Source organism: Hyperolius riggenbachi, chromosome 11, assembly GCF_040937935.1.
Source record: "Hyperolius riggenbachi isolate aHypRig1 chromosome 11, aHypRig1.pri, whole genome shotgun sequence".
NCBI classification, from domain to species: domain Eukaryota; kingdom Metazoa; phylum Chordata; class Amphibia; order Anura; family Hyperoliidae; genus Hyperolius; species Hyperolius riggenbachi.
Window position 1 is genome coordinate 227,890,431 of NC_090656.1, and position 23,273 is coordinate 227,913,703.

At 46.1% G+C, this 23,273-nt stretch overlaps 1 protein-coding gene across 1 annotated transcript in view; it reads left to right on the forward strand.

Annotated features, from left to right (window-relative positions):
* Positions 1-23,273, forward strand: part of LOC137538235 (uncharacterized) — a 197,426-nt gene that overhangs the window by 38,038 nt on the left and 136,115 nt on the right. Inside the window, exons 5-7 of the mRNA XM_068260284.1 lie at positions 83-361; positions 4,913-5,179; positions 5,303-5,557. Of these exons, the coding sequence (XP_068116385.1) occupies positions 83-361; positions 4,913-5,179; positions 5,303-5,557 (801 nt within the window). The remainder of the gene's footprint in view (positions 1-82; positions 362-4,912; positions 5,180-5,302; positions 5,558-23,273) is intronic.

Consider the following 23,273-nt stretch of genomic DNA (forward strand, 5'->3'; position numbering starts at 1 on the left):
CCCTTTAAGTACAACAATACTGCAAGAATCAGGCTTTTGTCTTGTAATAATGTATTAGTTGAAGCATGTCTTTGTTTTGTAGATCCCAATCCACCAAGAATAATCACCTTTAATGCGGTTGGAACAAACAGCACTACAATATCCTGGGGAGAAGCAGCAAATATGACCAATGTGTCAAAGTCCTATCAAATAACTTACTGGAAGCCCTCATCTCCATCTGCCATTGCTGGAAGCACTACAAGTACAGTAGCGACTGTCACCCTTCAGAGCCTGACATCTGGGGCTAATTACACCATCTCAGTGGTGACAGTGGGGGTCCGGGGGTATCAGAGCACAGCTGTCACCGGATGGGTGGTCACAAGTAAGTCTCTACATGATGGGAAAACAGCCAATAGTGTAGAGCAATTATTTCACACCACTGATTGCCTTTGCTATCAATCAAATCAACCTTTTATAAATATGATGAACTGAACCAGTAGCAGCGATTGTGGAAGCATATCTAATATCTACTCTCCGCGGGAGTACTCTTCCCAACCCAGGGGCGTAGATAATCGTCTCTTTTGATGTGTGGTACACACACGGGCACAATCGCTTGCGGTTGCCCCTGTGATCAGCAGTTACAGGACAGATTGGTGAATAGGAACATGCTTCTAATCACCAATCTAAGTACTGGATTTCAGAATAATTCATTGAAAAACTGAAAAAAATGACTTTCACTTTCATTATAGTATAGAAACCCGTGATTCAGCTTTCTATACTTCACAGCACTATCTAGTGGACAAATATAGTAGTGCACTTCACTATTATTTTTTACCACAAAAAAAAAAGGCCATCAGATATAAGTAAAAAACCTATTAACCCCTTACTGTCTCCACAGAAAAAAAAACTTGACAAAAAACAAAAAAATAAAACCGTGACAAAATACATAAATTGGCGTATATTGAAAAAGGGCGCATGGAAAAAAGGGCGCGGGATGTAGCCGAATTTCTAAGTTATAATGTAAAACAATGTTTTCCCTTAGTTGCGTTGTAAACGAAAATATAATGCTGTATCGCTGTAATGAACGTATATTAAACGGCAAAATACTGTCTATAACAACAACCGTATTGTGTAGTAAAACGTCAAATCGCGTGTATAACATAAACGTATTGTTGAATGAAACGTGAAATGGTGTGTATAACAACAAACAGATAGTGTATTAAAACTTCAAATAGTGTCTATAATAAAAATGATATTTACACTGCTATTAAGCATAGTAATAGAATAGTAGATTTTAAAGGTATTTCACAGCAATTATACTTAACTGTAAGCTCACACAGATCTCTCCTTCTCCCTATACCTAACACCTAGACCCCCCCCCCCCTTTGTATTAATACACATAATGTAATACATTGTATATATTACACATATTGTGCTGTAACTATATCTAACCTTACTCTCATACACAGCCCTCCCTGTACCTATCCTTAACCCCTAGACCCCCCCTGGTGGTGCCTAACCCTAACCACCCCCCTGGCGGTGCCTAAACCTAAGACCCCCCCTGGTGGTGCCTAAACCTAAGACTCCTCTGGTGGTGCCTAAAACTAACCCCCTTTGCTGGTGACTAAACCTAAGACCCCCCCTGGTGGTGCCTAAAACTAACCCTAACCACCCCCTGGTGGTGCCTAAACTTAAGACTCCCCTGATGGTGCCTAAAACTACCCCCCCCCCCCTGCTGGTGTCTAAAACTAACCAACCCCCTGGTGGTGCCTAAACCTAAGACCCCCTGGTGGTGCCTAAACCTAAGTCCCCCTGGTGGTGCCTAAACCTAAGACCCCCCTGGTGGTGCCTAAACCTAAGACCCCCTGCTGGTGCCTAAACCTAAGACCCCCCCTGGTGGTGCCTAACCCTAATCACCCCATAGTGCTGTATATTGCACTGTAACTATACATAACCCTCCCTATACCTATCCCTAACCCCTAGATCCCCCTGGTAGTGCCTAACCCTAACCAATAATTTGTAAAGTGGGTTGCAAAAGTATTCGGCCCCCTTGAAGTTTTCCACATTTTGTCACATTACTGCCACAAACATGCATCAATTTTATTGGAATGCCACGTGAAAGACCAATACAAAGTGGTGTACACGTGAGAAGTGGATCGAAAATCATACATAATTCCAAACATTTTTTACAAATAAATTACGGCAAAGTGGGGTGTGCGTAATTATTCGGCCCCCTGAGTCAATACTTTGTAGAACCACCTTTTGCTGCAATTACAGCTGCCAGTCTTTTTTTTTTAGGGTATGTCTCTACCAGCTTTGCACATCTAGAGACTGAAATCCTTGCCCATTCTTCTTTGCAAAACTGCTCCAGCTCCATCAGATTAGATGGACAGCGTTTGTGAACAGCAGTTTTCACATCTTGCCACAGATTCTCGATTGGATTTAGATCTGGACTTTGACTGGGCAATTCTAACACATAGATATGTTTTGTTTTAACCCATTCCATTGTTGCCCTGGCTTTATGTTTAGGGTTGTCGTCCTGCTGGAAGGTGAACCTCCACCCCAGTCTCAAGTCTTTTGCAGTCTCCAAGAGGTTTTCTTCCAAGTTTGCCCTGTATTTGGCTCCATCTATCTTCCCATCAACTCTGACCAGCTTCCCTGTCCCTGCTGAAGAGATGCACCCCCCAAGCATGATGCTGCCACCACCATATTTGACAGTGGGGATAGTGTGCTCAGAGTGATGTGCAGTGTTAGTTTTCCGCCACACATAGCGTTTTGCATTTTGGCCAAAAAGTTCAGTTTTGGTCTCATCTGACCAGAGCACATTCTTCCACATGGTTGCTGTGTCCCCCACATGGCTTGTGGCAAACTGCAAACGGGACTTCTTATGCTTTCTGTTAACAATGCCTTTCTTCTTGCCACTCTTCCATAAAGGCCAACTTTGTACAGTGCATGACTAATAGTTGTCCTATGAACAGAGTCTCCCACCTGAGCTGTAGATCTCTGCAGCTCGTCCAGAGTCACCATGGGCCTCATGATTGCATTTCTGATCAGCGCTCTCCTTGTTCGGCCTGTGAGTTTAGGTGTATGGCCTTGTCTTGGTAGGTTTACAGTTGTGCCATACTCCTTCTATTTCTGAATGATCGCTTGAACAGTGCTCCGTGGGATGTTCAAGGTTTTGGAAATCTTTTTGTAGCCTAAGCCTGCTTTAAAGTTCTCAATAACTTGATCCCTGACCTGTCTTGTGTGTTCTTTGAACTTCATGGTGTTGTTGCTCCCAATATTCTCTTAGACAACCTCTGAGGCCCTCACAGAGAAGCTGTATTTGTACTGACATTAGATTACACACAGGTGCACTCTATTTAGTCATTAGCACTCATCAGGCAATGTCTATAGGCAACTGACTGCACTCAGATCAAAGGGGGCCGAATAATTATGCACACCCCACTTTGCAGTTATTTATTTGTAAAAAATGTTTGGAATCATGTATGATTTTCGTTCCACTTCTCGTGTGTACACCACTTTGTGTTGGTCTTTCATGTGGAATTCCAATAAAATTGATTCATGTTTGTGGCAGTAATATGAGAAAATGTGGAAAACTTCAAGGGGGCCGAATACTTTTGCAACCCACTGTATATTTGTAATACATTAGTCATTAAAAGCATAAAAAAAAAATCTTAAAATAACAGTAATATTAAAAACGATATTTTACTAACTATAATTAACACTTTATAAGTGTAAAAAACAAAGTTAATACCAAGTATGATGTATTTCTAATACAATAAGGTTTAAAACGGTATTTATACATTGGTATTTAAGCGTTATACGTATGTAAACGACTTTTAAATGTTAAAAGTAGTGTAAACGAACATTTACTTGTTACAGTCCTGTAAGCGCTCCTATAAACGAAATTTAAAATCGAAAAAATAAGTATAATACAACATCAAAACGAACTTGTAAACAAACTTGTAAACGATATCTCTTATAAACCTTAATCTGTTAATAGTACTGTAAACGAACATTTACTTGTAACAGTCCTGTAAGCGAAATTTAAAAACGGAAAAATAAGTTATAGCTCCTATAAGCGAGATTTAAAAACGAAAAAATAAGTATAACACACAGTCAAAACGATCTTGTAAACAATGTTTGTTATAACCCTTTTTGTATACATGAAAACTTTTGATAAAATGTTCCTTGTAACTGCTATTTCTCGGGCGCCCTTTTTTCCTGTCAGGCGCCCAACAGCCGATATTTTGTATTGCAGTCTATGGTGGTGCCCTTTTAGTCCACTAGAGCTGTGCGCCCTTTTTTCCCTGCCCCCATAAATTGTGTTAGGGACTTTAAATATGTATGCCTTGAGAGTATATTATTATTGTTATTATTATTATTATTATTTATATTTTTGTGCAAATAAGGGATTGTAATTAGAAAAATTATTATTTCAATGCTGTAATGTCTGGGAACAATGGGCATATAATGGGTGGGTTTTATTTACAGTTGCATATTTTATTTTAAAACTATAATATCTAAAAGCGAAAAATTGTGGATTTTTCGATTTCTTTCTTATTATTTCTAAATTGCATGTAAAATAAAAATTCTTAGCAAAAAGTATCATCAAAAAACGTAATTTATGGTGGAAAAAAAATGTGTAGATCAGTTTAGCGTTACAAGTAGTAATAAAGTTATTGGCAAATTAATGGGAGGCGTGCTGAAATGTGAAAATTGCTCTGGTCCATAAGGGGAAAAGCCCCTTCATGGTGGAGTAATTAAAGGTAGGATCTGATTGTAAAAATAGAAATAACGATAGACAGTGGAATTTCAACACAGATACAAATTCCAGTGTAAGTATGAAGCTGAGGACCTGGAGGCAGAGTTTTCTTTAGGTGTGTTTCCTTGTCATGTATATTTGAATGTGATGTTTTCCATCCTGTAGAGCCATTGCCTGTGAAGTTACTACAAGCCAGGAATAGTTCTACCACTACTGTGTACTTATCCTGGAGCAGACCGGATGACTATAAGAGTGGATACAGCTACAGACTGCAGACAAATACAACCTCGGCGGCAACCAATACCTTTCCAGCTAATGAATCAGCCACAATAACAGGCCTGACACCAGGAGCGACTTATACATTCATTGTATATACAAGAGCTGCTGATAACAGTACTGAATCAGACCCGGTATCTACAGCTTCCTGCACAGGTGAGGGGGCGTTTCTTATCATTGTGAGAAAACGGCATTCCTTACTCTGATTCAAGCAGAGTTGTGTCACATAATAGCATACTAAACTAGTAATAATAAAAAATAATATTATTGTGATTCTAGTTCCTGGGCAAGTCGCGTCACTCTCGGTGAGCAGTTCCGGGTTGGTGAATTCTCTGGCGGTGATCTGGACGGCACCAGCAGGATACGTGTCTTATTATAATGTTACAATATCAGGAGATGTTAACAACACAACACAGACCAGGAATACACAAGTGACTTTATCAGGATTATCCCCCGGCAGAAATTACACCATCACTGTGCAGACAGTCAGTGGGAGCTGCAGCAGTACCGGCACTACAGTGACACAAGCCACATGTGAGTAGCATCAAGTCATGTGACTGGATCATGTGTTCATATACTTTGCATTATGTTTAGTGTATGTTAGTGATAATTATAATAGTAAATTTCATAATTTTGTAATTTTTAATACTGTTTTCATAATTATAATTACTATCATAGTAGCAAAGTTGTAATAGTGAAAAATAATATGAAACCTTGCATAATAGTTTAAAAATAGTTGATTTACAATAATACAAATTGTTGCATAATTACAACCAATTTTGTGTATTTACCATAGATTAAAGGGGAACTTCAGCCTAAACAAACATACTGTGATTAAGTTACATTAGTTATGTTAATTAGAATAGATAGGTAATATAATCTCTTACCCACCCCGTTTTAAAAGAACAGGCAAATGTTTGTGATTCATGGGGCTGCCATCTTTGTCATGGGGGCAGACATCTTTTTGGTTGAAAGGAGGGGACAGGGAGCAGGAGTGTAACGATCGGTATCAGCACGCAGAGAGAATCTGATTATTGGTGATCTGCAGTATCACCAAGAATACAGATATATACCTGATTATTGATGATCTGCAGAATCACCGATAATACAGATATATTGCTAACCTCTGGACACCTGAATAATGTGAGTGTTTGGTGTAACGGTAGTACTTTGAGTATAGCACAGGAAATTAGAGACAGTATGGGCAATACTGCTCTAGAGAAAAGGAAACCTTCCAGTAGCCTGAGGCTCCCCAAGGGGTGGAGTCAGGCTGGAAGAAGGAAGGTCCAGAGAGTGAGTGACAATCAAGATAAATGTCACTGAGTGATCTGGAGACTATCTCTTAATAGTAGAGATAGCTCTTGAGGTCGGGCAAGCCAGGTCGGCAACACACGGTCAGATAAGGTACATAGACAGAAGGCTGATCCAAGGCTAGAAGGATTTGGCAACAGAATATCAGATATGCGAGGTACCGAATCAGAGATCAGAGGAGTAGTCAGGAAAGCAATAAGTCATAACAGATATCAAACAATGCCTAGTCTAGGTGTGAGGTCCTTGGTCTCTACACCCTGGAACTGGTCTAAGCATAAACAGATTGATAACACAGGTTCCCTAGTCTGGGTGTGAGGTCCGTGCTCTCTACACCCTGGAACTGGTCTAAGCATAAACAGATTGATAACACAGGTTCCCTAGCCTGAGTGTCAGGTCCGTGGTCTCTACACCCTGGAACTGGTCTAAGCATAAATAGAATACAATATAAGTAATCTGGCTCAGTGTGAATTCCCAGGTCCACCTGGTTCAAACACACTGCAGGATCTGACTAAGGTCTGAGTGCTTCCACGTAGTGTTCGCAATGGCAGACAACTTATGACTGGCCAGCAGCAACTATATATAGTGTAGCGCTCTCTGGCGCCACCTCTAAGTGATGGACCAATAGAAACTTGCTCTGGCGTCAGCTGACCAGCCTGGTCAGCTGGTTCCCTCTTGGCCGTCGTAAAAGTTCTGCCTCTCAGCGCGCGAGCGCGTATTCCTAAACCTGTGTGAACTAACAGACTCAGCCACACCAGAGGCACGCTACTGCGTGCAAACCACCACGCTGGACGCAGAACCAGCCGCCTCGCTGTCAGTACATGCAGTGGCTTTTCCGCGTTCTGCCATGTTACCAGACGCACGCCTCCGTGTGCAAACCGCCGCGTTGGACGCGGAATCAGCCGCCTTGCTGTCAGAACGCGCTGCGGCTTTTCCGTGTTTTCTCACAGTACCCCCCCTGAGGAGTGGACTCCGGACAACTCCTACCCGGCTTTCCAGGATGTAAGTTAAGTAACTCCCTTTTCAAGTCCTCTGCATGCATACGACAGTCTGGCACCCAAGTTCTTTCCTCTATGCCATACCCCTTCCAGTGGACTAAATACTGCACGGAGTTCTGCACAAGCCGTGAGTCTAAGATCTTCTCAACTACTCGGGTTGGTCATCTACCAACACGGGGGGGGGGAGTGGAATCCACGTGTACTGCCGGTTTGAGTAAGGACACATGGAATGATCTCACACCTCGCATGCTGGCGGGGAGATCAATGGCATAAGTGACATTATTGATTCTCCTGGTCACTGGAAAAGGACCCACAAATCTGGGACCTAACTTGGGCGACAGTTGCTTCAGAGCCAAATGTCGTGTGGACACCCAGACCAAGTCTCCTGGACGGAACTCCCACTCTACGGAACGTATCTTGTCAGCCTGTTTTTTCTGACTCTGAAAAGCCTTCCCCAGGTTCTTCCTGACTATTCCCCAAATTTGTTTCAATGACTTTTGCCAATCCTCCAGGGCTGGAAACAAAGTAGAAGCCACTGGCAATGGGGTGAACTTAGGTAACCTTCCTGTCACCACCTGAAATGGGAAAAATCCTGAAGAAGAGCTTTTCAGATTGTTGTGTGCAAATTCTGCAAACGGCAAGAATTTGACCCAGTTGGGTTGCGCATCCGCAACATAACACCTCAGAAACTGTTCCAGAGACTGATTGGTTCTCTCGGTCTGGCCATTGGTCTGGGGGTGGTAGCCTGATGAAAAAGAAAGCTCCATGTCTAACTGATGGCAGAATGCCCTCCAAAACTTGGAAACAAATGGGACTTCCCGATCTGACACTATATTTTCCGGAATGCCATGCAGCCGGAAAATATGCAGGATGAAGAGATCGGCCAATTCCTGGGCCGAGGGGAGTCCTTTTAGGGGGACAAAATGGGCCATCTTACTAAATCTGTCGACTACCACCCAGATGACCATCATGCCCTCAGAGCTGGGGAGCTCACCCACAAAATCCATGGACAGATGGGTCCACGGTTCACTCGGGACTGGCAAGGGCTGTAATGTCTCCACAGGTGCCTGACGGGAGGGTTTGCTCCTTGCACACACTGCACATTCTCTCACATACTCCTTGCAGTCAATTGCCAATGATGGCCACCAAGCACACCTAGCAACAAGGTTCTGTGCTCTGGTGGCCCCAGGATGCCTAGCATTCTTGTGGGAATGGAACAGCTGCAATATCTGTAGACGAAAAGGAAGTGGTACAAACATGATCCCTTCAGGTTTCCCCTCTGGTACATCCTGTTGGAATGGACCCAACGTCTCTGCCCAGTCCCTCCAGGTCTCAGTAGCTGCCAGGACCACTTTCCGCGGGAGAATGGTTTCTGGGTCTGAGGGCTGTGCTGTCTCGGGCTCGGAACATCTGGATAAGGCATGTGCCTTGATGTTTTTACTACCAGGGGTATACGTGATTACAAATCTGAATCTCGAGAAAAACAATGACCACCGGGCCTGTCAGGGGCTAAGTCTCTTAGCTCCCTCAATGTATTCCAGATTCTTGTGGTCAGTGTAAACAGTAATAGTATGTTCTGCCCCTTCTAGCCAATGGCACCATTCCTCAAAGGCCAACTTGATGGCTAGAAGTTCCCTATTGCCTATATCGTAGTTTTCCTCTGCGGGTGAAAATCTACAGGAAAAATAGGCACAAGGGTGCAATTTTCCCTGCAATCCAGAACGCTGAGACAGCACAGCCCCTACCCCTACCTCTGAGGCATCTACCTCCACGATAAAGGGAAAGGTGATGTCGACGTGTCTCAATATGGGTGCAGAACAGAACAATTTCTTCAGAGTGGAGAAAGCAGCATGGGCCTCAGGGGACCAGTGGTGAGTATCTGCCCCTTTTTTGGTGAGACTGGTGAGAGGTGAGATCACCGTAGAGTACCCCTTTATGAACCTCCTATAGTAGTTGGCGAACCCCAAGAACCTCTGGAGAGCCTTCAGTCCTACAGGTTGAGGCCACTCCAAGACAGCTGAGACTTTAGCAGGGTCCATAGAGAGACCAGAGGTTGAAATTATGTACCCCAGAAAGGTGACGGAGGTCACCTTGAAAATGCACTTCTCCAACTTAGCATACAGCATGTTTTGTCTTAACTTCCGTAATACAAACTTAACATGATCCCTGTGTTCTGAGAGGTTAGACAAGAAAATTAGTATGTCATCTAAATATACCAAGACAAATTTGCCTAAAACCTCTCTGAAAACCTCATTGATCAGTTCCTGAAAGACGGCAGGGGCGTTACACAACCCGAAGGGCATCACTAGGTACTCGTAATGCCCGTCGGGCGTGTTAAAGGCCGTCTTCCATTCATTGTCGTCCCTGATCCGCACAAGGTTGTATGCACCCCTCAAATCCAATTTCGAGAAAATTTTAGCATCGGTGACATAAGTGAATAAATCGTCTATCAAGGGCAAAGGATAACGATTCTTTACAGTAATTTTATTTAAGCCCCAATAATCAATGCATGGACGGAGGCCTCCATCCTTTTTCACAAAAAAGAAACCTGCCCCTGCTGGTGACCGAGAGGGACGAATAAAACCTTTAGCTAAGTTTTTTTGGATGTATTCTTGCATGGCTAATTTCTCTAGCCCAGATAAATTATAGAGATGACCTCTAGGGGGCATACAACCAGACCTGAGATCAATGGGGCAATCGAAAGAACGGTGTGGAGGAAGTTTATCTGCTGACTTGGGACAAAACACGTCCGCAAATTCTGAATACTGATCTGGCAAACCCTCCATGTTACCTAAGGTTACCTTCGCTAGACAATGATGATAACAATGGGTAGACCAGCTCGTTAGATGACCTGTAGCCCAATTGATCTGAGGCGAGTGAAGTTGTAACCATGGCATGCCAAGAATGATCGTGGAGGTTGTCATTCGTAACACCAGGAATTGTAAACTCTCTTTATGTAACACCCCTATGGTGACCCTTAACTCTGGGGTCTGAGACAGCGGGTGGTTACTCTGCAGAGGGGAATCATCCACCGCAGTGACCTGAATCCATTGTTTCAATGGGGTGATCGGAATCCCCAATCTTCTAGCAAATTCAAAATCCATAAAATTGGCTGCTGAGCCAGAGTCAATGAAGGCTTCAGTAATTTCTGTCTTATCTTTCCAAGATATCGCACAGGGAAGGAGCAAACGTTTATCATCTGGAGGTAACGACTGTGTGCCTAGGGTATTACCTCTGACTACACCCAGGCGGCAGCGTTTCCCAACTTTTTAGGACAATTCTGCACTTTATGACCCCCCTCTGCACAGTATAGACAGAGCTGCTCTGTTACTCTGCGCCTCCGTTCCACCTGGGACAATCTCGACCGACCAACCTACATTGGTTCTGATGGAGGTGAAGTGGGGGGAGATGGAACAGGTGGAGGTGCAGCGTAGGACACAAATCTCACGTTGTTCCTACCCCTGGTCTGTCTTTGATAATGCAGACGTCGATCAATTCTGATGGCTGATGAAATGGCCTCATCGATAGATTTTGGCTCAGGATGACCCAGCATTAGATCAGAGACCTCATCTGACAACCCTGACAAAAAACAGTCTAGAAGGGCGAATGAGTCCCACCTAGCCGACACTGCCCACTTCCTGAACTCTGCAGCATAATTTTCTACCGGACCTTTGTCTTGCCGTAGCATCTTGAGCTTCTGCTCAGCGGTAGAGGCAATGTCCGGGTCATCATAAATTATAGCCATTGCTTTAAAAAACTCCCTCACCGAGGTCAGGGCCCCATGCTCAGTTGGAAGGCTATATGCCCAAGTCTGGGAATCGCCTGACAACAAAGTCTTAATGAAAGTTACTCTTTGTGCCATGGTTCCTGATGAATTAGGCCTTAACTCAAAGCATGACAACACTCTATTTCTGAAATTCCGGAAGTCAGATCTGTGACCAGAAAATCTTTCAGGTACAGACATGCGTATGTCTGTGCTAGGAGGAGATCGCACTGAATCCACAGCCGTCTGATAAACTTGTACAGTCCCAGACAAAGCGTTGATTTGAGTCTGATGACTGTCCAGCACTCGGGTGTAATTCTCCACTGCGGAGTGCGTCCATTTGGGTTTGGTCTGCCATTCTGTAACGATCGGTGTCAGCACGCAGAGAGAATCTGATTATTAGTGATCTGCAGTATCACCAAGAATACAGATATATACCTGATTATTGATGATCTGCAGAATCACCGATAATACAGATATATTGCTAACCTCTGGACACCTGAATAATGTGAGTGTTTGGTGTAACGGTAGTACTTTGAGTATAGCACAGGAAATTAGAGACAGTATGGGCAAACTGCTGTAGAGAAAAGGAAACCTTCCAGTAGCCTGAGGCTCCTCAAGGGGTGGAGTCAGGCTGGAAGAAGGAAGGTCCAGAGAGTGAGTGACAATCAAGATAAATGTCACTGAGTGATCTGGAGACTATCTCTTAATAGTAGAGATAGCTCTCAAGGTCGGGCAAGCCAGGTTGGCAACACACGGTCAGATAAGGTACATAGACAGAAGGCTGATTTGGTATCCAAGGCTAGAAGGGTTTGGCAACAGAATATCAAATATGCAAGGTACCAAATCAGAGATCAGAGGAGTAGTCAGGAAAGCAATAAGTCATAACAGATATCAAACAATGCCTAGTCTAAGTGTGAGGTCCTTGGTCTCTACACCCTGGAACTAGTCTGATGTATAACAGAATGGTAACACAAGTTCCCTAGTCTGGGTGTGAGGTCCGTGGTCTCGACACCCTGGAACTAGTCTGATGTATAACAGATTGATAACACAAGTTCCCTAGTCTGGGTGTGAGGTCCGTGGTCTCGACACCCTGGAACTAGTCTGATGTATAACAGATTGATAACACAAGTTCCCTAGTCTGGGTGTGAGGTCCGTGGTCTCGACACCCTGGAACTAGTCTGATGTATAACAGATTGATAACACAAGTTCCCTAGTCTGGATGTGAGGTCCATGGTCTCTACACCCTGGAACTGGTCTAAGCATAAACAGATTGATAACACAGATTCCCTAGTCTGGGTGTGAGGTCCGTGGTCTCTACACCCTGGAACTGGTCTAAGCATAAACAGATTGATAACACAGGTTCCCTAGTCTGGGTGTGAGGTCCATGGTCTCTACACCCTGGAACTGGTCTAAGCATAAATAGAATACAATATAAGTAATCTGGCTAAGTGTGAATTCCCAGGTCCACCTGGTTCAAACACACTGCAGGATCTGACTAAGGTCTGAGTGCTTCCACATAGTGTTCGCAACGGCAGACAACTTGTGACTGGCCAGCAGCAACTATATATAGTGTAGCGCTCTCTGGCGCCACCTCTAAGTGATGGACCAATAGAAACTTGCTCTGGCGTCAGCTGACCAGCCTGGTCAGCTGGTTCCCTCTTGGCCGTCATAAAAGTTCTGCCTCTCAGCGCGCGCGTATTCCTAAACCTGTGTGAACTAACAGACTCAGCCACACCAGAGGCACGCTGCTGCATGCAAACTGCCGCGCTGGACACGGAACCAGCCGCTTCACTGTCAGTACATGCGGCGGCTTTTCCGCGTTCTGCCATGTTACCAGACGCACGCCTCCGCGTGCAAACCGCCGCATTGGACGCGGAATCAGCCGCCTTGCTGTCAGAACGCGTGGCGGGTTTTCTGCGTTTTCTCACAAGGAGACACAGTTCCTACTGTCCTGTGTCCTGATCACCCCTCCCAGCTGCACACGCTAGGCTTCAAATGTCAAATTCAAAATGTAAAAAAAAAAAAATTGCACCAAAACAGCAGAACGAGAGCAACATCAGAAATCTCATCATGCTTTGCACAGGATTAGGGGAAAAATGCCTAGGCAGTTTTTCTCTGTGCAGCTAAAAATAAGGCTTGTATAAGAGAAAAAAAGTTCTTATGCTGTGAAGCAGTTAAAGAAACACCAAGCCTTTCCAGTGCTGCTGAGTCAATTTTTAGTCTGGAGGTTCACTTTAAGATTAATTTGCCCATAATTACAATAAACTACATAAAATTACAAGTAAACAGGAAATTATACATGAAATCATGAGTTTACACAAAATTATGATGTAACATTACACACTATGACAAAATGAGTTAGGAACTTGTCAAAAATGACAAATTATGATTTTGCATTAGAATTGCAAATTACAAAGCGAAATTACACATATGTGAAATTTCAGCTTATCACTAGTGTGTGCTCAGTTTACAAGCATTTTCTCATCTCTAAATAACTATCGTTTGAATAAACAAAATGGAGGATAGTATAAGGAGAAATCCTATTCTGGAAAACTATGTTCAACACCTGAAATCAGGACAACTAAGGGGAAAATCATAAACCGAAGTTCACAAGGTACATTTGTGAATGAACTGACAGGAGACCCTCTAGAGGTGAATATAGAGGAAGATCCTCTGAATTGTTCTATATTTTTTTCCCAAACAAAATTTCTTGAGGTTTTTCATTTTAATTAATTCACAAATATTTCCAAAATAAGCATGTTAAAACATCCATTTATCCACAACAGGAAAATGTTAGCAGAGGTACAATGTCAGGAAACATTTGAGAATATCCCATGACAAAATTAAAAAACTACACAAAGTTCCAGCGTACCGAATTTGGCTCACTACGACCATCCCTGCTCTCCGTAAACACAGTAACATCAAGACATCTCATCCTTACAGCTGAAGTGGGGCACGATGCTCGGATGTGCCTCATCCACGAATTCGGCAATCCGTGTGGTTGCAAAAAAAAATCCGCATTCGGCCCCGCCGCATGCGGATTTTCGTCCGCGTCCACGCAACCACGCGGATTTTCTGCCGTGAATGGCGTAATCACACGTGTATTCCCGCCCGGAGGCGGATTTTCTTTTAACGTTAATAACAAAGCCCCCATACATGCTACAATCCCCCAAATTGCATGGATTATCGAGGTGATAAGGGGCAACATAACTTCAACATAAAAAATTCCAAAAGATTTTTTTTTTCTAGAGAAAATGGATTTTAAAGTGAAATCAACACTTTAAATGGGGCTATTAATTGGTAATAAGTGGTTTTAAAAAGGGATATACGCGTTAAGCAGTCAAAGAGGTGAAGGCGAGTTCCAATGGCACTTGGCGGCGAAGGTACCGCTGGAGGAGGATGAGTGGCTGATGCCAAAAAGGCCCCAGAGAGGTTTTTGTAAATTTTTTTTGGGTTTTTTTTGCAGCAATTAGCAATGACATTGCAGCAGAGTTGTCAGTGGACACGGGCAGTGTGAACGCAGGGTGCAGTGGTGGTAGCGACTGAGTCAGGAGAAGGACTATGCGGGCGGTCAGTTCAGCAGCACAAAAGGACCACGGCAACATACTGGTAGTAGTAGTAGCAGCACAGCGTCATAGTGCTGGCCAAAAAATTAAATGCACCCGGTGACCCGGGCAGTGATCACGCAGACAGAGTACATTGGTGGTACCGTGGTAGCGACTGAGTCAGGAGGAGGAGGAGGACAAAGCGGGCGTTCAGTTCAGCAGCAGCAGCAGCAGCAGCAGCACAGAAGGACCATGGCAACATACTGGTGGTAGTAGTAGCAGCACAGCATCATAGTGCTGGCCAAAAAATTAAATGCACCCGGTGACCCGGGCAGTGTGAACGCAGAGTGCAGCAGCGGGAAGCGACTGAGTCAGGAGGAGGAGGACAATGCGGGCGGTCAGTTCAGCAGCAGCAGCACAGAAGGACCATGGCAACATACTGGTGGTAGTAGTAGCAGCAGCACAGCGTCATAGTGCTGGCCAAAAAATTAAATGCACCCGGTGACCCGGGCAGTGATAACACAGACAGAGTACATTGGTGGAACCGTGGTAGCGACTGAGTCAGGAGGAGGAGGAGGAGGACAAAGCGGGCGTTCAGTTCAGCAGCAGCAGCAGCAGCACAGAAGGACCATGGCAACATACTGGTGGTAGTAGTAGCAGCACAGTGTCATGATGCTGGCCAAAAAATTAAATGCACCCGGTGACCCGGGCAGTGATAACGCAGAAAGAGTACATTGGTGGTACCGTGGTAGCGACTGAGTCAGGAGGAGGAGGAGGACAAAGCGGGCGTTCAGTTCAGCAGCACAGAAGGACCATGGCAACATACTGGTGGTAGTAGTAGTAGCACAGCGTCATAGTGCTGGCCAAAAAATTAAATGCAACCGGTGACCCGGGCAGTGATAACGCAGACAGAGTACATTGGTGGTACCGTGGTAGCGACTGAGTCAGGAGGAGGAGGAGGACAAAGCGGGCGTTCAGTTCAGCAGCAGCAGCAGCACAGAAGGACCATGGCAACATACTGGTGGTAGTAGTAGTAGTAGCACAGCGTCATAGTGCTGGCCAAAAAATTAAATGCACCCAGTGACCCGCGCAGTGTGAACGCAGAGTGTAGTAGCGACTGAGTCAGGAGGACAAAGCGGGCAGTCAGTTCAGCAGCTCAGAAGGAGGACCATGGCAACTTACTGGTAGTAGTACCATAACACCAAAAAATTAACCAAGGTAGGCACTAGGCAGGTAGTAACTGTCTTTATAAAGGCGGGCATAGTTAACAACAGCACATGCAGCAGCCACTTCATGTCCCCCTGTGTCCCACAATAGGGGCCAGGAACTCACCTTCCACCCAAGCCTGGTTGATTTTCAGGAAGGTGAGTTTGTCCACAGAGGCGTGGGAGAGCCGAGAGCGCTTCTCTGTGACCACGCCACCGGCCGCACTGAAGCATCTCTCTGAGAGGACACTGGAAGGAGGGCAGGATAGGAGTTCCAGGGCGTACTGGGAAAGCTTGCTCCAGATGTCCAGTCTCTTGACCCAGTACTCCAAGGGGTCCACGGGGCTGTCGGTGTCATTGAGCCCGCTGGATGACCCCATATAGTCAGACACCATGGTGGTCAGTCGTTGCTTGTGCTGGTTGGTGGTGGATGCTGTGGCGGGCACCTCTGTTCTGGGCTGCTGCACTGCATACAGGCTCTTGCTTAGGCTCTTCAGGTCTCCGGGGCGCCAGTTGCTGCTGCTGCTGCTGGTGGTTGTTGTTGTGCTGCTAGTGGCAATGGCAGGCACCTCTTGCTGGCTTGGCAGAGCAGTTACAGTGGGGGTGGAAGGCTGGGGGAATGCTTCCAGTAGTCTGCGCACAAGGGCCTCCTTCAACTCCCTTGTGCGTTGCTCGGTGGTGGATGGCGTCATTAAGTCTCCCAGCTTCCCCTTCAGACGGGGATCAAGCATCAAGGTAATCCAGATGTCCTCCCTTGAACACATCTGGATCACCCGGGGGTCCCTGCGAAGGCAGCGCAACATGTGCACAGCCATGGGAAACAAGTGGGCCCTGCCAGCAAGATCTTCCTCGTCCTCGCCATTGTCCCATAACGCATGCCTGTCCTCTTCCTGTGCCATGTCGTTGTCCTCCTCAAACCGCCATCCACGTACAACGCCTGCTGCACTCTGCTCCTCCTCCTCATTCAGGTTAGGGACCTCCAACTCTTCCACTACCTGCTGTGAGCCCTCCTCTGAGCTGGACTGTGCTGCCATCTGCTCCTGTTCTTTCAACTGCCTCAGGGCTTCATCCCCACGCTCAATTAAATTGTCCATTGCCTGCTCCAGTAGACAAACCAAGGGCACCCACTGGCACACAGAGGCCCGCTCCTCACTGACCATCTTGGTTGCCTCCAGGAAGGGACTCAGCACCAGGCATACTTGCTGCATCAGTGTCCACTGAGTGGCAGTAATCATGGGGACTTGCTGATTGCTGGGGACACTTGGGTCTAGCATGTAGGCCCTAAGAGCCAGCCTGTGCTGACACAGCCGCTCCAACATGGCCAGAGTCGAATTCCAGCGAACTGGCATGTCGATGATCATCCAGTGTTGTGGCCTTCCATACTGCTGCTGTAAGGTGGACAAGAGTGCAGAGGCAGTGGCTGACAGGCGGAAAAAGCGTACCACCGCCCGGGCATCCTGCAGCAGCTCGCTCATCCCCTGGTAGGTGCGCAAGAAGCGCTGCACCACAAGATTGAGCACGTGGGCCAAGCAGGGGATGTGCTGGAGGTTTCCCTGCTGCACTGCTGCCACCAGGTTGGCCCCGTTATCGGCTGCCACATACCCCACTTCCAGGCCTCTGGGGGTCAGCCACCTCCACTCCTGCTTCCTGAGGGCGGCCAGGACGTTGGTGGCCGTAAGCCTCTCCTTCCCCAGGGTCACCAATTTTAAAAGGGCTTGGCAGTGCCGAGGCTTGGCGCTGCTGCTGCCGAGGCGGGCTTGCTTTCCGGGTGCAGAGGGAGTGTCGTGACAGGACCCTTCTGCATCCCCCCTGATCCCGCGTGGTGGCACCACTAGCTGGGCTGATGCGCTCTTGTCCTCCCTCCCTTCCATCAGTGTCACCCAGTGGGCCGTAAAGGACAGGTAGCGACCTGTCCCAAATCTGCTACTCCACGAGTCCATGGTCACGTGGACCCGCTTGCCCACAGAGTAGTCCAGGGAACGGGCCACGTTTTCCACCGCAAACTTGTGGAGTGCTGGGATCGCGCTCCTGCTGAAATAGTGGCGACTGGGGACTTGACACTCGGGGATGCCAAATTGGAGCAGCGTCCGCATGGCGCTCCCCTCCTGCACCAGGGTGTAGGGAAGCAGCTGTGATGCCATGGCCCGGGCCAGCAAGCCATTTAGTTTGCGGATCCGCCTGTGGCTTGGAGGCAGAGGCTTGGTCAGACCCTGAAAGGTGTCGCTCAGCAGGGTCTGACGACGCTGGGATGCAGGGGAGACAGAGGAGAGAGACTAACACTGGCTGCCAGCCTCAATGTCTGTGTCCTGAGTAGCCGAGGTGGAAGAGCGCTTGCGTGCTACTACTGCTGCTGCTGTGGGGGATTCACGACCCTAAAGGAAGGGATGATGCTGCTGCGCTGGTGGGCCTTCTGCTCTCAGGAACCCCTGCCAGCAGTGCCTGCTTCCTCTTAAAGTCCGCGTACTCGCGGCAGTGGCGGCTTCTCAGGTGGCCCTGGAGGGATGAGGTACCCATCTTGCTCAGACTTTTCCCACGGCTCAATCTTTTGCTGCATAACCTGCACACCGCATACCTTTTGTCATCAGTACATTCCTCAAAGCAATCCCACACTGGTGACTTTAATTTACTGCGGCCCCCACTAGCAGCAGCGGAACAATGTGTGGTAGTAGTTGCCGGGGGTTGCATGGTGGTGGTGCCGGCTGAAGCAGTGTCCTGTCTATTTCCTCCACGCCCACTGCTGCCGATGCCCCTGCCCCTGCCTGACATATGGCGATATCCTTGCCTAGGCCGAGGTGACTCGTCATCCTGCTCTGCTTCTGACCATTCTTCCACGGACTCAGCAGGCTGCACATAGTTAGGGTCCACAACGTCGTCATCATCAGCAGCATCAGCAGCATCATCATAATCCAGCTCTTCCTCTGACTCTCCCGCCTCCTCTTCTGTCCCTACATCCCCAGACACAGACCCCTCTTCTTCATCACCAGAACTCAACAACGCTTGTGATTGTGGCCCGATCTCAATCTCTGCCACATCGGTCCCCAGTAAGTCCTGAGCTTCTTGCATCAGCAGGTCCCCAGAAGCCGGACTGAGGGACAGAACGCTGTCATCCTGGGAGGGCTGCTGACCAGTGGGTGCTGGGGTGGATGTCACAACAAGCGTGGGACGTGGGCTGCTGCTGCTGCTGCTGCTTGGAGTGGTGCTCACAGTAGAGGTCTGGGAGGAAGTCATGATGTCCATGAGTACGTCAGGTTCCATTTGCTCAACCACCACACGGGGACCAGAAACTTTAAAATATTTGGACAATGGGGTCCGCTGACTCGGCCCAGGCTTTGCTGCCCCCTTTCTGCTGCATCACGACCACGTACAGCTGGGCGTCCTCTCCCTGGACGTGGAACAGTCCCAGAAGTGGCTGAGGCAATTGAACTCCCTTTCCTCTCACCCCGCGAAACCCTGCCAGACATGTTGCTAGTAATGAATCACTGGATGCAGTGGGCACAGTACAAGGTCACTGAAGGATGCACCAGGCACAGTACAACGGCACTGAAGGATGCAGTGGGCACAGTACAAGGTCACTGAAGGATGCAGTGGGCACAGCAGTGGGCACTGGATATACAACTAGGTCACTGAAGGATGCAGTGGGCATAGTACAAGGTCACTGAAGAATGCAGTGGGCACAGCAGTGGGCACTGGATATACAACTAGGTCACTGAAGGATGCAGTGGGCACAGTACAAGGTCACTGAAGGATGCAGTGGACACAGCAGTGGGCACTGGATATACAACTAGGTCACTGAAGGATGCAGTGGGCACAGTACAAGGTCACTGAAGGATGCAGTGGGCACAGCAGTGGGCACTGGATATACAACTAGGTCACTGAAGGATGCAGTGGTCACAGTACAAGGTCACTGAAGGATGCAGTGGGCACAGCAGTGGGCACTGGATATACAACTAGGTCACTGAAGGATGCAGTGGGCACAGTACAAGGTCACTGAAGGATGCAGTGGGCACACAAGGATGTCACACTGTGTAATGAGATGCTCATATGCCAGCGAGCGAGCAGTGGGCACTGGGCACGGCACAAGGTCACTGACAGAATGAATGAACAGCGCTGGCAGAGAGTGGTGGCGCCGGCGGTGTGACTGGCTGCCTGCAAATAGTACAAGTGTATAACTGTCACTGGAATATACAAGTGAACACTGCAGCTGCACTAACCTGCCTGCCTGCACTACACACAGATAATCCCCACTCCCACTACACTGACTACACTGCAGCACTGAACTTGCCTGCACTACACACAGTTAAATAATCACTAGACTCCCACACTCCCACTACACTACACTGACTACAACTAACTACAGCAATCACTCACTGACTAGCTAACTGTGTACAGTATAAGAGCAGTGTTAGCAAAAAAAAACGCTTTGTTTTTAACACAATAAATGCACTTGCTCAAACAACAATGGCCTGGAGATAATCCTCTCAGCACCACAGTCTAGCAAGGACAGAGCTTTTCCATCATGGCCGCCGCTTTATATTCAGGAGGGGAGGGCATAGCTCCCCTCCTGTGATTGGTTGCTAGGGCCTGGCTGGGGCACTCTGATTGGCCTGCAATGTGTCACTTCCGCATAGTTTGACACATTTCCGCAAACCACGACTTCAGCGCCGGGTTTCACGAGCGTGAATGCGGATTTCTGTCCGCATTCACGCGAAGCCGAAGTAGATTTTCGTGGTTGAAAATCTATTCACGGCTTAGCGTGTCTGAGGCGGAATGCGTCAAAATGGTTGTGAATCCACCCGTAAGCGTGATCACGACCTGGCGGTGAGCACCACTGCAGATCATAATATCACTTTTTTTACTCAAGAGCACCCAAGCTACCACCTATATCTTCCAGGCAATACCATGACATTAAGGTAAAATGGCCCATTAAAGAGTTATTTTCTGTGGGTGTAGAATGAATTTTCTCCATGTTGGAAAAAAACTTTTGGTGCAAGCCTCTAGGGATTGATAGCTGTGAAGCTTTTCCAGTGTGAACAGGGCAAGCATATCTTTTGTTAAAGACAACATTGTAGGATGGTGTAGGGAAAGCCAGTGCTGGAAAATCACTCTTCCAGCAACTGCTAGTATGATGTGATAAAGTGCCAACGGCTTCAGTTTAGCAAAATGGTTAAACAGAAACTCCAAACAAGAATTTAACTTTATCCCAATCATTAGCTGATACCCCCTTTTACATGAGAAATCTATTGCTTTTCACAAACAGACAATCAGGGGGCGCTGTATGACTGATATTGTGGTGAAACCCCTCCCACAAGAAGCTCTGAGGACTGAGGTACTGTTGGCAGTTTTCTCTCTGTGAATCTTGTTACATTGTGGGAAATAGCTGTTTACAGCTGTCTCCAACTGCCAAAAGAGCTAGCAGCAGCTACATAACCTGCCCACAGTAAAAATGTCACCATGTGATAAATGTCAGAATGTAAATCGGGGTGAGGAAAGATTTTACAATGGGCAAACACTGACTAAATCATTTATACATAATTATTGTAAAAATGAATCACTTTTTTATTAAATTATTTTCACTGGAGTCCCTCTTTAAACAGACACAACAGAGCATTTTTACCCACATTCTTATTACACACTTTTTGATTTGCATATTCTTTGACTCTATCCCAGAAGTGATCAATAGCATAGCATGACCAGATACAATGCATTAAGTTCGTATTTGGGAACTTGCATTTGGGGCACTCAGGGGGCTTGGTGGGATTCTGTATTTGATGTTAAAGGCATATTTTGCCTTATGTATAAAGAAACAATGTAATGTTCTGTATTGTTCATTTTAATATGATTTCTAAACTCTTTTCACCTCTGTATGATTTTTCCTTCTACTCCCTCATCTGTTAAGTCCTCCTGCCACTTCCTGAAGGCCATTTTGCTAACCTTGTCCTCGTCTAAATGTGCTAATGCTCTCATGAAATCTGACATTGCTTTTAGTCAGCCTCCGGGATTCATTATACTATCAAAAGCCGTTGGTAGTGCTATGCACTTTATATCAGACAGACGTGATTGGACCATGGAATACAGCTGCATAATAGGGAGGAAGACTGCCTTAATGATAGTGTATTTCATAGAAAGTTCTCAAATTGATAGCCATTTTCCAGTTACCAAATTGAATAGATTACCTAGTTTGTTTATCCCTTTGAAGTCCCAGTCAGAGAATTGCTTTTGGCCAATGCTTGCTGGGTAATGTGGATTACCCCATATAGATATATATTTTGAAATGAAGCATGGGAGGTGTAGCTTCTTACACATGGCTCTCCATGTCTGAATTGTGACCCTAAATATAACGTTTTGTCAGAGTCGGAGGGACAGTTCAAAAAGCTTGGAATACAGGAGGCCAGGGAGAGACCATGGTTTAACGATTTCCGATTATAGGAAAAAATTGGAGTACTTATTTGTGCCACTTATCCAATCCTGGACGTGATGCAGAAGGGATGCAAGATTATACTGTCTGATATTTGGTCAATTCATATCCCCTATGGCTTTTGCCTGGTGGAGTTTAGAGAGTGCCACCAGAGGTTTTCTGCCCTGTCAAATGAATTTGGTGAAAGCTGACTCCAACATTTTAACATCCTGGTGACGTATGAGAAGTGGGACTGTCTGCATGGGATATAATAGACTCCCCATTGTGGTCATTTTTATCGAAGTGACCCTTTCCGCTAGGCCTATTGGAAGAGTGTGCCATCTCTCAAGTTGTGCTCTAATATGCTGGAATAAATCAGAATAGTTAAAGGAATACTATCGATTCACATATTTTTTTCAATTGACACAGGAATTGTTTGGGAAGTGCAGCTAAGTACTGGTGTATACATTTTAGTAGCAACTTCTTTGTTTACTGTTAGCAAAATACTTTCAAACTTTACTGACGCCAAAACTGATGGCTGACTGAGCCATGAGGAGAGGGGAAATTCCCCTCACACTTGATCAGTTAACTCTATGTGTAGCTCTGTGTGTGACAGAGAGAGACAGGACACAGGCGCTGCAGCTGTTGGGAGCTCTGTTTCTGACTGAAGTGTCTGAAGAGAGCAGAGGAAATGTAACTAATTGTCACAGCTTTTCATACTGTTTTAGCTTTCAGAGTTTGATATGTTTGATATTTATTTTCTGTAGTCTGATATGCAACTCAGGCTGTGCATTGAAGCAGACACCCCTTCTGCAATTGATTTGTCCCAATATAGCTAAATCCTACCCTCAATAAATTACAGTTTTGCATTTGATATTTAACATGAAAAGTAGGAAAATGTTTACACTACTACTTAGACATTATTTGCACACTGTCATTTTAGAACACTTGGGTATCGATAGTATTCCTTTAAGAGTATAGATCTGTGTAGGATCCCTCAGAATTGTAATGCCCAAATATTTTATAAAATTAGG